At 41.9% G+C, this 15,217-nt stretch overlaps 1 protein-coding gene and 1 long non-coding RNA gene across 2 annotated transcripts; both read right to left on the reverse strand.

The window, feature by feature from the left end:
* Positions 1 to 5,294: 5,294 nt before the first annotated feature.
* Positions 5,295 to 6,575, reverse strand: LOC109179852. The gene is made up of 3 exons (XR_002053989.1): positions 6,332 to 6,575; positions 6,154 to 6,260; positions 5,295 to 5,586 (listed from the first exon to the last, which is right to left on the reverse strand). It is a non-coding gene; the product is annotated as an uncharacterized LOC109179852 (long non-coding RNA).
* Positions 6,576 to 7,713: 1,138 nt separating this feature from the next.
* Positions 7,714 to 9,467, reverse strand: LOC109179854. The gene is made up of 4 exons (XM_019329328.1): positions 9,244 to 9,467; positions 8,959 to 9,141; positions 8,453 to 8,538; positions 7,714 to 7,882 (listed from the first exon to the last, which is right to left on the reverse strand). The coding sequence occupies exons 1-4, from the start codon at positions 9,370 to 9,372 to the stop codon at positions 7,852 to 7,854; spliced, it is 429 nt and encodes a 142-aa protein (XP_019184873.1). The 5' UTR covers positions 9,373 to 9,467; the 3' UTR covers positions 7,714 to 7,851.
* Between the last annotated feature and the right edge of the window lie 5,750 nt (positions 9,468 to 15,217).

The following is a 15,217-nucleotide window of genomic DNA, read 5'->3' on the forward strand; positions in this document are numbered from 1 at the left end:
GTTGTTTTCTTAGTTGTTTTGTTTAGTTGGTGCGCTCTTTGTTTGCTTTGGTCGTCAGCTTGTTGCTTAGTTGTTGTTTAGATGCTTTGCCCGCTTGAGCTTAGTTTGTACGTGGCTTAGGATTAGCGTAGATGGTTGGTAGATGGCCTTAAGTTGTAATAGTGGTGGTGTTGCTTGAGAAGTTTCTCCGTTACTTTGAAACCTTGCATTTCTTAATTTTTGCAAACCTTACACCTTTTGGATCTTTGAAGTCTAGTTTAGTGGTTTATTGCTTCCTTTTTGTCACATTTTTTATTCATTCCTACCCTTTGATTGAACTCGCCGTGCCCAAGCTTCGGGGATTAAGCTTCTTGTTAGGGGGAGAGGATGTGACACCCCGTAAATCCAAACACTAATCGAGGATTAATTGAAGAATTAATCCAAGTTTCCTTGCTAATCTAGTCGAGGGACTAGATTTTGACTAGTCACTTAAGTCAAAAGGGTGTACCTTGTGCTTCTTGAGTTGTGCCCTTGTTCCCTTGTCTTCCCAACAGTAGTAAGGGTAAATATGTCTTTCCACCTATGAATTGTGATTCAAGCTAACCTAGCAAGACTCTCCATTTCATTCATCCTTTCAACCTAAAACACAAACACTCTAGCCTCTCTCTAAAATAATTTAGCTTCTTCTCCAAGAAAGAAATTGAGCATCCAAACCTTGCAAGATTCCTACTTTCTCCTTCTTGAGCATAGGAAAGGGTAAGATCCTTAGCTTTTTGGTGTTTTTAACCTTCTTTTAGGTGTCTTTTTCTAAAGTTAGGATCTTTGTTGTGTTTTGGTTGTGTAAGAAGTTGGTGTGGAAGAGGAGCTCTAGGAAAAAGGTTATTAAGGGTGGAAAGAAGAAGTTGTTAGACTACAAAGGTAACCCATGCTATACAAAACCTTTTTTTTTTTTTTTTACTTATATGATGATTCTTGGCTTCTACTTGTGATTCTTGTGTTGATTTGTGAGATTTGATGCATGATCTTGTGGTGATGCATGTTTAGAGCTTGTTCTTAGGGTTCTTGAATGGCATTGCTTGGCTATATCTTGGGTTCAAGTCATATTATTGTTGTGTGTGAGATTTTGGGTGTTTTGGGCTTGAACTTGGCCTTATTGTTGAAAAACACCGAAGGGAAATTTTGGTGTACAGGAGTGTACCCACGGGTGGAACGGCGTGTAGAGGCCTACCTGCCGCCCCACTCGCGGGGTACGCGGTGACTCTCGTGGGGTTGTACCCACGGTTGGAGGTCCACCCGCAGGGTACATTATTGGTGACGGGCAGGGATTTGTTCCCCATGATTCTTTCTTCTCGGTATTGATGTTTTGACCTCTCGTTGTTGTTTTAATGGGCTATTTGTGAGTCTTCTTGATGTTTCGTGTGTCTAGAACGGTGTGTTAGGAATCCATGTAGGATTTGGTGTCTTGAATCATGCTAAGGGTCCAACTTTGTGATTCTTGGGCTAATATGAGTCTTGAATGTTCTTTGGAACTAATTTTGGTTTACCAGTTGATGAGCATGCTAGTTTGATGTTGATATGCTTGTATGTGCGGTTTGTTCTTTCGTATGGAGATTGGCAACTTGTGTTGACAATCATTTGGTGTTAGATTGGAATCCTTTGTTGTTGAGTATGGTCTCATGTCTTTATTGTGATCTCTTGATTGATTCCTATGATGTGATCATATGCAAATCGTTGTACCTTTTTGTTGATACTTGATTGAGGTTATTGTTGAACCTTAGTCCTCTTGGTAATGATGATGACCTTGTGTGACTATGATTGAGATTGATGGTTTGTTACTTGAGCTTTGCTCACGAGATTGGTGGTTTTGTGTTTATGATATTTAATGGTACCCTCGTGTACTGAGAGATCGGTGGTGAATAGGAGTGTCGGCGGGGGACGACGGTCCCAGGAGGTAAAAGGTTGGACTTAGAAGTACATGGTGGCACTAGGAGGTAATGGTTGGAACCGAAATAAGGTTGGGGGTAGCCATAAGGTTGGAACAAGGCATATGGTTGGAACTATGAAACTTGTGACATGTAGTTGTCACTGTGTGAATGTGATTTCCTTGCTTATGAGCATGTCTTGATTTGTTCTGCCTTGTGAATGGTAGGATACACCCTGAGTTGTATTGTCTATGTTGTTTGTGGTCTTGTCTTGGTTATGAGGTTGATGATCCTCGTTTTATTGAGAGTGATCGATGACTCTTTGATGTTGACTTCTTTCCTTGGTTTTGAAATGATATATATAGTATTCCGTTTCAAATGGTTTTGATTATATCTATATTATACTATGCTATTTGACGCGTATTGATGGGTTACCAGCGTTATTCGCTGACCGGGTGTTATCCCTTGACTTTTACAGGTTTTGAGTAGATGCTGAGCGCGCTAGATGTGGACTTTAGATAGTATTGATCCCATGCTAGACATTTGTCTTTTGTTGGCTTGTGTGCCGTAGAATTGTTATTGTCTTGTTAGATTGTTGTTGACTAGCCTGTGCACCCATGGTTTATAGGTGTGGCATAACATCTCTCCGATTTTAATTAAGTTTCCGCTGTTGTTTATCTTGATGATTAGATGTTTACCTTTGAAATGAAGTTTTGAAAATGTTGAAAAATCGGGGGTGTTACACGTTGCACTTATTAGAAGGCCATTACTGCCTATTATTATAGGTTTTACCATTATACTGTATATGTAGATGATTCTTGGATGAGGAGGGGGACACGTTCAAGACTATATACTAAGACACACGCTCAATACTCGGTACTAAGACGCACTCATTATCTTGTACTCAAACCTATTGCAACACAACTTACATTGTCTCAGTTACATAATAATATTATCCGGTAACATATTTACCGTCATTGGTGCTTTCATTGAGAGCCTGAGTCCAACACTCAAGCAGGCAACGACACACATAACTCATTCCCTCTTTCAACAGCAAGGTTGAAAGAATGGCATCCCGCAGCTCCCACGGTTCCCGCAACGTGAACAACGGCAATGCCTCAGGTGACCTCCGGGACCAACTCACCAACAATCGTGGAGGGGACCTTCGAGAATAGCTCAACAACGGGAGGCCCGGGGACCTTCGAGACCAACTCAACAATGGAGGGGCAAACCAAGCCGTGAACCTCCAGGCGACCGCCGAAGCCATTCAGCAAGCGACGACGGTGCTAAATCAAGTGACAGCGGGATTGCAGGGCCAAGTGGCCCCGCCACGACCTCAGGAAATAAAGGCAGAGTCCCCGCGGAGGATAGATATCCAGCAACGACAGGACGCAACCCGTGTAGCGAGGGATGCATGACGTCATACCAGGACAGGGGGTCCAGAGGAGGGCACCCAAAGAAGTGGACCAGCCAGACGGCAACCGGGACCCTCCCGCTCTACCCTTGAACGAATGGGACACGGGGCGCCCGCACGGCAAAGGTTGGGATCACGGGCTGAGGGGTCCTCTACCAGAGGCCCTCGTCGGCACGAAAATAAGGAAGCAGAGAGATCACCCACAGGGAGGATAGGCGAGTCTCGTGAGCCGGCCCCGTGTCGGCACGGTGGTGAGTTGGCCCTGCGTCGACACTCGGATGAGCTGCACGTTGATGAGTGGGCTCCACGCCGACACTGGGATGGACGACACGTCGATGAACCAGCTCCGCAAACACTCGGATGGACGGCACGTCGATGAGCCGGCTCCACGCCGACACTTGGACGAGCAACACGTCGATGAGCCAACTCCACGCCGACAGATGGATGAGCGGCGGCCGGGCCCACGCAGGCACCCTGATCAGTCGGCCCTGGTTGAGAGGCTGCAAAGAAGAATCGAGGAGTTAGCAAAGAGGGTGGAGACACGGGAGCAGTCGCTGGAACCTTGGGTACGGATGACAGCACTATTTTCCCCGAGTATAATGGACGTACCTTTGCCGAGGGACTTCAGGTTGCTCGCCATCAAAGCGTACACGAGGACCACTGACCCGCGTGTCCACATGACGAGATATAAGGCTGCTATGCTTATGATCGGGGCGGGGGATGCCGTTATGTGCCGAGCATTCTTGCCCACCTTGGATGGAGCGACTCAAGACTGGTTCAACACCATCCCGGATGGGTCGATCCAAAATTTTGGAGAATTGTCCAAGAGCTTCCTGATATACTTCTCCAGTAGCATACAACGTAAGAAACCCTTCTCTCACCTCTGCGTAGTAAAGCAAGATAGAGGCGAGAGCCTCAAAGACTTCCTGAACAAATGGAAAAAGGAAGTCAATAATGTCACGACTTCGACTCCAAGGCGGCGATCCTGATATTTATCCATGCCTTAAGATCGTGGTATTTCCACAAGCAGCTGAACGCCCACCACCCCAGCTCTTACGAAGATCTGATGAGGACGGTCAGCCGCTATGCCGAAGCAGAGGATGTCGACAGGAAGAAGAAGGACGAAGAAGATGGTAGAAAGGGTGGGAAGCCTGGGAAAGCTGGTCCGCCCAGCCAGGCACCACGCTCGAACCACTCGTCCGCAGGGAAAGGCCGAGACCACGAACGACCTCTCTTGGTCCCCCTGCGTAATTTAAACCCTCTTACCCATCCCATCAGTGTCATTCTAACGCAAGCTGAGGAGATGGGAATAGTAGATGTAACACCCCGTGTTACGACCTTCAAATATGAATTAATTATTAAATTAATCCCGCTAATTAAAATAATTAAAAGGGATTTAATCCAATTATAATCTCCTTAATTAACTTAGGTGGTCCACAATGGATCGTGGACCCTTACCTGAACAAGGAACCTTAAACCCATAGGGAATGGGGGAAAGCGGGCCTTATTACTCAGACCTTGAATAGGTTTCTCTTAGACATATAAATACACTAGTACAGAATTGCAGATACGCTACCATTGTAAAAGACAATAGGAAACCATTGTACAATGGTTGCCTATGAGAGGCTCGCGGAAAGGCATCGACTTTACGCGACCATTGTGAAATGGTCGCGCATTGTTAGTAATACGCAACCATTATTGACAAAGAATGGTCGTGTATTGTATTTATTTATTTATTTATTTATTAATGCTAAACGCGACCATTTTAAGCTAGAAATGGTCGCGTTTTCCTTTTTTTCATTTTTTTATTAATTAGTCATCCGCGACCGTTTTAAGCTAGAAACGGTTGCGGATGACTTTTTTTTTTTAATAATTTATTTTAATTAAAATCCCTAATTTTTTTTTTTATTCCTGTACCTATTACAACTTAAAATCCATATTAACATTACTCCACAATACAATTTATCCATCAACACACTTTAAAACAATACAAATTACTATGGTACTTGTAAAGAACAATAAATGAAATTACATATGAGGTCTTTGTTGCAAATGAAATGAGCATAGAACCTTATCATTTCCTGCTATTTGTTTAAATTAAACACCAACTATAACAAAAAATATGGTAGCAGAGTCAATAAAAGATTTGTGGCAAGGAGCTTCTCTCACTCGAAATGATGAGGTAAATGATGCAGCATGGGCTTCAAGAGCTTGACTACGTTGCTGATCCACTGATAATAGTTGCATATTTCCTTTGACAAGTTGGGGCTTCTGTTAACACAAACAAAAAAGGGAATATTAAAACCAGCAAACCACAACATATATAGGCTATTTACAAAATGAGAACCAGAAAGCATATCAATTAGATATACTGGTTTCAAATTCATTATCAAAATAAACTTAAAAGACCAATGGAGGATTTTAAAAAGATGGGAAGGTGAGTACAAATGTGGACAAGTACAAGGCAGAAAGATGAGTAAAAGAATACATGAAATTGAATAAAACAAGAATCAACTTGATTAAAAAAAATATGAATTATGAGTTTGTGAAGAAGCCTTGTGGCAACAGCTCCCGGGTTGCTGCTTCTTGAAAAATAGGGTTTTTCTTCTTATTTAACCTAATGTCTTTTAATATTTTTAGAATTTGACCCACCTACTTTTTGGAATAGATAAGCCACAAAATAAGCTGGGCCAAACAAGTACTAAGTTAATAGAAAGATGATAAGAGATTTCTCCACATGTACATGAAATAAACAACTCTAAAAAAATAACAATTTAATCAAGCATGCGGCTCCAACAAGGTTCAATGACCACACCAACAAAGGAAAGGAAGGCATACCTCAGGGTTCAAATCATTGACCTTTTCAATAGCATCCTCAACGTCACCACATTATACTGCCTTTTTCACAGCCACCCAGTCAGTAATGGTTGCAAGATCTATGTCAGCTGGTTATTCATAAGGAAAAACAAAATTCTTACATGTACACAGCAACTAAATAAAGATGATATAAGGATACGTTCTGTCCCAGATTCCTTTCTGAATTTCTCTGCTACTTCCACATAACCCTCAGTGACTAGGAAGTTCATCACTAGTTTATTCATGTCCTCTTTTCTAATCCTAACATTGTTCAGCTTCTTCTCCCACTCTTATCTTGTGATTACTTTCTTAGACATTGCCTATAACAAGTAATAGATTATATAAATTCAAACAGAAATGCATAGATGCAAGTATGCAACATTATAACCCAGAAGTCTCTTCCACCCCTGATGTAAGAAAAAAAACAGTCTAAAATTAACATTAGTATTTCAATATTGCAACCTAAAAGTACTAAATAAAATAGTAAAATGATGAGTACCACTTCTCGTCTCCCCATTTCGAAATGTGTATGCCCCATACCCTTGTTTGCGCCCCTCGTGCCATGACCCATTATAAATATCTAATTACGGGGAAAACACCTATCCAAGCTATCATAGCTGAACCATTTTCTTTCTCACAAGAAACTATATCATAATTGACTACCCAAAATTAACCTATACATCTCATATGCAGAAAAATCGCCACAGTGCATGAAATACAGGTTATCAGCATTAATAATAAATAATCAAATGCACTGCACAATTTAGTTTTCTTTCACAAGCACAAAGAAAATGCCTCTTATGCACTCCTAGATAGATGATAAAATCAGGTTAATTACCGAGGATCCAACTTGAGTCTGGCAATCACTCAAATTCTTGTATACTCCAATAAGATCTCCTTTCTTGATAACAAAGAAACCGTCTCTCTCTTCCTTCATTACTGGGGGAGAAGCAGGAGCAGGCTTGGACTTGCGCGATCGACAATTCTTTCCCCGAGACTCTTTAGATGAACAAAACCTGATGCAAACACTATTCAGAGACAAGTTAAAATTAGAGCTTCTAATTCCATCATGGTTGACACTTGCCTTCCAAGGGAAAACTGAGAATTTGCAAATTGAACTCCTCCCTACAAGACAGGTAGTCTTAGATAATGCAACAACAACAGTACATGCATGAAACAAGCTGTTCATTACACATAACCTTCCTCAGATTCCACCAATCCCTGCAGAAAACCAACAAAAAGTAATATTCACCATTCAACAGTTAAATGTAGAGTTCATAAGTACAATAATTTGACTTGCTTATAAATACATTTTCCAGCTTAGTATAGGAAAAGTCATCTGATTATCCACAATTCCACCAAGGCTCAACCTTTATCATTAAAACAAACCTCCTTTTCCCATTTTTTTTTTAGGTTAAAAAGATAAGAAAAAATAGTCTTCTTCATAATCCATTTCTCTTCTTAAGCCTTCATTAAAAAATAACACCTAAACAAACCTCCCCATTTCGTGCCATGATAAAGAGATCATAAGATGGTAAAATAATGAGGAAGCATAATAATAGTTGAAAGGCATAACTCACCTCCAAAACCTAAATTAAGATTTAAGAATGAGAAGAATAGTACCTTTGTACTCCATCCCCCACTTGAGTTCCACCATGACAGGCTTTCCAGTTAAATTGTTCAAGAATGGCTTGGGATTAACTGGTACAGTCTAGAACAAGAATGTAATAAAAAAAATTCAGAATCAGTCTTCACTTCAGTCTGATTTCAATTTGGGAATATTGAAAACTTCTTAGACAGAGTAAGAGAACTCGAGCTTATTTTATTTATAACCAGATACATATACTTTCATCTAATGGTACACAAATGTGTAGAATGGCACAATAGAAATTAGGAGGTAATAGACAAATATAACAAAAATAATCAAAACTTAAAATAATGTAATCGTCACAGATCAAAAATTTGAAATATAACAATATAATTAGTCAAATATATTTACAATTAAATACCTGTTGTATTATATGTAGTGCAAATTGGCTTTCACTGTATCTCCTTAGAAAGTTTGAGAAAATAAGCTAAAGATTTCCCTTAAGGACTTGAAGCAGCTATATTTCAAACTTACAGACTACAATTATTCAATCATTACCTCACAGACCTTCAGAATGAATTGCAGAGTGAAGTGAGAGTATGATGGCTTTAGTAAAACTAGAAAAATGAAGAAAGTAATGACCAAAATGACTATAACAATAATGATTACAATATAAGAACAGTAATATTTGACCTTAGGATATCATCTCCAATTTCCAAAGTAATACAAATGTTTCTTCTTCTAAATCTCTGTACTTTGACATTGTTGCACCTTTTGACCTGTGTAAATCAGAAAAAAGATAAAGCTCAGCAATGAAAAGTGTAATAGTAACAATTGTTCTAAAGTTTAAACAAGCACATAGGAGAGATGGTGTTTCGTAGGTTGAGCTATGGAGTCTATACTTGATAGTAGTTGAGAAATAAAAGCCTGCACCCAACAGTTAATAAGTTTTGGTAGAACTGATAGCATTAAAACTAATAATGCTAATTTGACTAAGAATTGCATAATAAAACGCATACGATGACAAAAACTAAACTTAATCTAGAAACAACTAAACCAGCTTGCAAAAAATCCAACTCTAGCCGAAACACAACAGATTAGGGCTGTTTTCCTCAACAGTTTGCTATTTCTGAGATATTTCTACTTGAAAATCAATGACAATAAGAGCAGAGAGAAGGAGAAAGCATGATAAATCTTACAGATATGGCTTTGGGGTAAGGAGGATTGACATCTTGGCCGTCGATCAAAGCTTCCGATGCCAGAAAAGGAATCGCGATCAGAACCAAACAAAGAGCTGCGAAGCTAAGCGATCGAATCCTCGTCGGAACCATGCGGCCGGAGAAGTTACGCGCTACGGAATTCCAGAACGCAGGGGACGAGAGCTAGCGAGAGAGAGAGAGAGAGATCATAAAGAGAAATGAGAAATATCTTTGCAGAATTTCATCGACCACCAACCGAACAAAATATTTATTTTAAAAACTTACCCGTCTAGATCTGAGCGGTTGACGACCTCCATTGAAAGCTCCCTGTCGCGTCGCAGAAGGGAGGGGATTTTGAGAGAGAGTGGGATTAGAGAGAAGATATTCTCTCTGTGTCGCATCGTAGACCTCCATCGCAAGCTCCCTCCGTTGCGGTGGATGTGCGTCGACGGTGGTGGCCGGTGCGCGATGTCGAGGTGGTGGCAGTGAACGGTGGTGGCGGTGGATGTTGTGGCTATGGGTGGCAACGGTGGCGGTGAGACGATTGGTGCGACGGCGGATCGAAACGACTGTGGATGAACTTGCTTTAGATCTGATGAGATGCGATTTTGATCTAGATAGTAGATCTAGGGTTAATATTAGGCAACCATTTCTATTAGAAATGGTTGCCTATTATAAAACAAGTTCTATTTTAAGGAAACCATTTCTATTAGAAACGGTTGCCTATTATAAATCAATTTTTTTAAATAAATACAAAATACAATGGGCAACCATTATAGCTAACAATGGTGGCGGATTATTGATTACTTATTTACAAAATTGCCACCGCGAATTTTTAGGCTAAGATTAGGCAACCATTCTTTCAACAATGGTGGCTTGTGGTCAATCTTCTATGTTCAATTTTGTACTAGTGATAGGAGATTAGGAAGCAGATGGAACCCTTCCTCTCCCTTCCCTCACACGGAATCACTCACAGGAACCCCAGCCAAGGAATTCTCCCACCAACTAGCCTAGGGAGGACAATCGGAAGAAGAATTTTAGAGAAGAACCTTAGTAGCCAAGGATAGTGAATAGGGCTAAGAGGTAACCCATGTCTCGACAAAATCTATTTTCCTCGCTATATCTTATTCATTGGCTCCTTTGATATATGACTCTGTGCTTCAGTCATGATAGAGCTTTGCCTAGGGTTTATATTGTGTTTATGTGATAATCTTGGTGTTTATGTGATAATCTTGATGCTTATGTGATAATCTTGACGTTCTTGATACTATGATAAATTATATGAATGATTTGTATTTTGATTTTGTCTATAGCCCTAGGATTATAACGTGGATTTCGTATTATGATATTCTTGATATATTTGGGTGGGATTATGCATGATCAGGTGTTGAGTCTAGCCTAGGACTTGTGTTTTGGACTTTGCATATAGATTTCTTGATGTTCTTGTGATTCCAGATGTCCCTGGATCGTTATGTGATTTATGTTAAGTCTTGGCATGTTTAGGAATCGTGTTAGGTATATTTGGTGTGATTCTTAGTTTAAATCCGTTACTTGAATATGTGGTGTTGTCGTTATGTGTTTGAATGTGTTTGGACATGGTTTCAGGTTCCACGAGAGATCCCGGAACCAAAAGTTGCCTGCGTATCAGTGGGGGGACTGACCACCCGCCACCTATCCGCTGCCCGCAACACTGTTCCAGCGGGCAGTCGGCGGGCGGTGGTCTGCCCGCCGGCCTCCCTCTGGAATAGTGACTGGCCGCCGGCGGGTGGTCCTCCACCCACCACCTACCCGCTGGAATCCCGGCGTGGTTCGTGGTGTTTTTCCCCGTGTCCCGTTGTACCCCGTTTGTCGTGTATGAGTCTCGTTTGGTGTTTTAGGCATCGTTCTAGGATTTTATGTGTGATACGTGTCATTGTTGTTGTGTCTTGCTTGTTATGTGATTATGTGTTGATTGATTGGAAGATGATGAGTATCGTGGTCATTGCACAATGGCCAGTGTGACTGATGATGATAATGATGATGATGAGATTGTGATTGGTGGAAAATAAACTGTTGGCGGTTGGCACCACTTGTGCCCGGTCATTGTACTAAAGGTACAGGCCATAGCGGTGACTGTGCTAAAGGCACACACCCACCTTCGACTTGCTTGCTTTAGGCATGGGTCAGGTTATAAGTGCTGCGGTGTCATGTTAGAGCTATATGCGCTAACCCTTGATTTTGGCACTAGAAGTGCGGATCATTGAATGGCATTGCGGCACCATCTTGATATGTTGGTGGTTGAAAGGTGGGTTCGTCGGTGGGGGCATGTAGTTGCCCGAAGGCATAAGGGGTGGGGATATAAGGGTGGCCTGGAGGTATAGGTTAGAACTGATATAAGGACGGAAGGAAGCTACAAGGTTGGAACTTGGTATAAGGTTGGAGGATGAATTGTGTGCTTTGTTGACTACGTGCTAATTGGTTGTATTGAATGCCTTAGTTATTTGCATGCTTATCTGCCTGTTATGTCTTGCATTGCATGTTTAAGACGTCTATTAGTTCTTATGATTATTCTATGATATTGAGTCCGTTAATATGCCTTGAGTCTTGATCTTGGATTTAAACTAGAGTCTCGTAAGTATATATGTATTCCACTTTCAAAATGAGTTTCTTATATCTACCTATATTGTACTTAACGCGTTAGAGTGGGTTACCAGCATTATTCGCTGACGGTTGTTACACCGAATGTTTTTCAGGGACAGTGAGTAGCTTCGGAGCGCGCTAGGGGATTCGTGGACTTAGTTTAGACAGTTCTAGCCTGGATGAGATGGCCTGCGTGCCTTGATTTGGATTTGGGTATTAGTTATGATTTATGCTTTGTTAGTAGTTTAGCCTGTGCATCTGAGTTCTCCAGCTCAGATGTGGCATAGCATCCCGACTACTATGTCTAGTTTATGCTCTGTTTGGGAATTAATAAGAGATTAGCCTTTATTTTATAGGTTTTAAATATCTTGAAATTTAGGGGTGTTACAGTAGAATTCCCGCCATAGTGCATGATAGTATCCCCAAATGCAGACCAAACAAAGTACTGCAGGTTTCATAGGCGAGCCGGCCACGATACGGATGAGTGTCACGTTTTGAAGAGACAAATAGAGGAACTCATTCAAAGGGGATACTTCACTCATTTTGTGAAGCAACCAGGGCAACGACAACAGCATCGGCAACAAGGCCAACCTGTGAACAAAAACATGTGGCGAGAGGGAGAGGGCCCTGAGCCATCTTCCTCAGACACAAAGAGGGGGTACGACCAGATCATGGAAGAAGGAGACAAGGAGCTAGAGGTGGAACCCGTGCAGCGCAAAAAACATGTTATTCGCTAAAACACGACAAGATCAACAATATAATTATTGATGTAACTATTGTTCATGGTCCGCCCTAATCAATTGTGTTGAATAAGAGGAAAAATTCCATGGAGCCCTCGTGTTAGTAAAGTGGGAGGCATGTCCGAAACAAATAAGAGAGGCCACGCGCCTCGGCCTCTACCATGGTCCCCGGCTATGGTAGGGGAAGCGGTGCTCCGATTCTAAAAAAATAAATAAAATAAAAATAACAATAATATTAATTACCGCATTCTACTCCCTAAGGGTCGACACTGGATCTGTTCCAGCTAGCTAATCGACGGAAGGACGTTTCTTGGTCAAACTCAAAGTTTGGTTACGAAAACGTTATACCCTGAGGAATAGTACGGGGTCTAACCTCGTTCAGTACTCTACTGAAGAGCCAACCTCTGACCGAGCTTACAGCCTGTCGAAGTAAGCTACGAAAAAACATACAATTTAAAAAAAAAAACATGATGCCGGAGCCCGTCTCGGCCACGATCGGTCGAGGCGACGCCTCGGCTACGATCGGCCAAGGCGACGCCTCGGCCACGATTGGTGGAGGCAACGCCTCGGCCAGGATCAGTCGAGGCGACGCCTCGGCAACGATCGGTCGAGGCGACGCCTCGACCACGATCGACCAAGGCGACGACTCAGCCACGATCGGTTGAGGCGCGCGCCTCGGCAACGATCGGCCAAGGCGACGCCTCGACCACAGTCGGCCGAGGAACGCCTCGGCCACGATCTGCAAAGGCCCGCGCCTCGGCCTCGATTGGTCGAGGCGACACCTCGGCCACGATCGGTCGAGGCTGTGACACCCCGTAAATCCAAATTCTATTTAGGGATTAATTGAGTAATTAGTCCTAATTTATTGGTAAATTATTCTTTAAATTCCTGAAAATTCAATAGTCGAGGACTAGTAATTGACTAGTCAACCCAAGTCAATGAGTTGTACTCTAAGCTTTGTGAATAATTCCCTTGTTCCCATACACTTTTCCATCTTAGTAAGGGTAATGAAGACATTTCACCTCATGATTGTATCCCAAGCTAACCTAGAGTTGTCTTTCATTCTTTCCCTAACACTCTCAAAACAAAAGCTCCTCTTTCTCTCTAGAATTTAGCTAGCTTCTTCTTCAAGCCAAGTTTGGGCATTCCAAGACCTTCCAAGTTTGTCTCCAAGATTCCACATTTCCTACTCTTGAGCATCTAGGAGGGTAAGATCTTTGGCCCTTTAGTGTTTTTAGTTCTTTTAAAGGTATCTTTTTATAAAGATGAAATCTTTATGGCTTGTGGTGTGTTCTTGAAGTAGGTGTTGAAGGAGAGCCTTGTTAGAATCTTGTAAAGGTGTAATAAGTGAAGGTTTAGGCTACAAGAGGTAACTCATGCTTTACAAAATCTATTTTACTTACCTATATGGTGATTTCTTGGATTCTACATGTGATTTTTGCTATGAAATGTGAGTGTTGATGCATTGTCTTGTGAAAATGCATATCTAGAGCTTGTTATTAGGATTCTTGTATGCCATTGCTTGGCTATTCCTTTGATTCAAGTCATATTGTTGTATTTTGTGAGATTTTGGGTGTTTTGGACTTGAATTTAAGCTTGGAGTTGAAAATCCCCGAAGGGATATTTTGGTACAGGGTAGTGTACCTGCGGGCGGAACGGCGGGTAGAGCTCTACCCGCCGCCCCACCCGTGGGGTACATGGCTCGTGGAACTTGGTTCCCGCGGGCGGATCCAAGGGTGGGGATCCACCCGTGGCTCTACCCGCGGGGTACAATGGTGGTTTGTTTTGGGATTTGTTCCCCATGATTCTTTTGACTCGGTAATTGATGTTTTGACTTCCCGATGTTATTTTGATGGGCTTTTGAGTGTCTTCTTGATGTTTTGTATGTCTAGAACTATATGGTAGGAATCCATATAGGTTTTGGTTTCTTGAATCGTGCTAAGTGTTCAACCTTGGGATTCGTTGAACCATGATGAGTCTTGTATGTTCTTCGGAACTGTGTTTGGTTTACCCGTTTGATAAGCATGCTAGTTTGATGTTGAAATACTAGCGTGTGTGGTTTGTTCTTTCCTATTGTGGATGATAACTTGTGTTGATCATCGTTGTTGTCGGATTGTAATCCTTCTTTCATTGAGTATGGTTTCATACCTTCGTTGTGATCCGTTGATTGATTCCTATGATGGTGTTGTGTGTGTTCGATGTACCTGGATTGCACGATTAATGGAATGGGACATTAGTCACCAAGGTACGACAGCGGTCCTCGTGGTGGCCATGACGTGATTATGGAGTTGAGACCTGCGTGTCGGGTTCATGTGTTTTGGGAGGGCTTCGGCCGTGTGTTGTGATCGGTACCCTCGTGTACTACTTGTTGGTGGAAATTGTTGGTGGTCGTTGGTGGGGGAACGACGGTTCCCGGAGGTATAAGGTTGGACTTGGATGTACAGGGGTCCTGAAGGTAATGGTTGGAACTAGTTATAAGATTAGGGGTAGCCATAAGGTTGGAACTGGGCATAAGGAAGGATTATTGAATTCGTGATGGTGTGATGTCACGAAGGCATGTGTTGCCGATGTGTGTTTCTCTATTTGTGACGGGTGATTTCACGAAGGCATGTGTTGCCGATGTGTGTTTCCTTATTCTCTTTTGTTGAGCATGTCGGGTGATATTCTATTGAGTGATGGTAGAATACGCCTTGAGCCTTGCTTGTGCTGTCTTTGTCACGTCTTGATGTGTTTTGGGATGTGTTTCCCCCTCATCCTTGTTGTGAGTGATATAGAGTCTTGCAATTGACTTCTATCTTGGGTTTTGAACTGATATATATACAGTATTCCGTTTCAAAAATGATTTTGTATATACTATCTATCTATGTATGATATTGAACGCGTATTGATGGGTTACCAGC

The sequence above is a fragment of the Ipomoea nil genome, unplaced genomic scaffold, assembly GCF_001879475.1.
Source record: "Ipomoea nil cultivar Tokyo-kokei standard unplaced genomic scaffold, Asagao_1.1 scaffold0980, whole genome shotgun sequence".
NCBI classification, from domain to species: Eukaryota; Viridiplantae; Streptophyta; class Magnoliopsida; order Solanales; family Convolvulaceae; genus Ipomoea; species Ipomoea nil.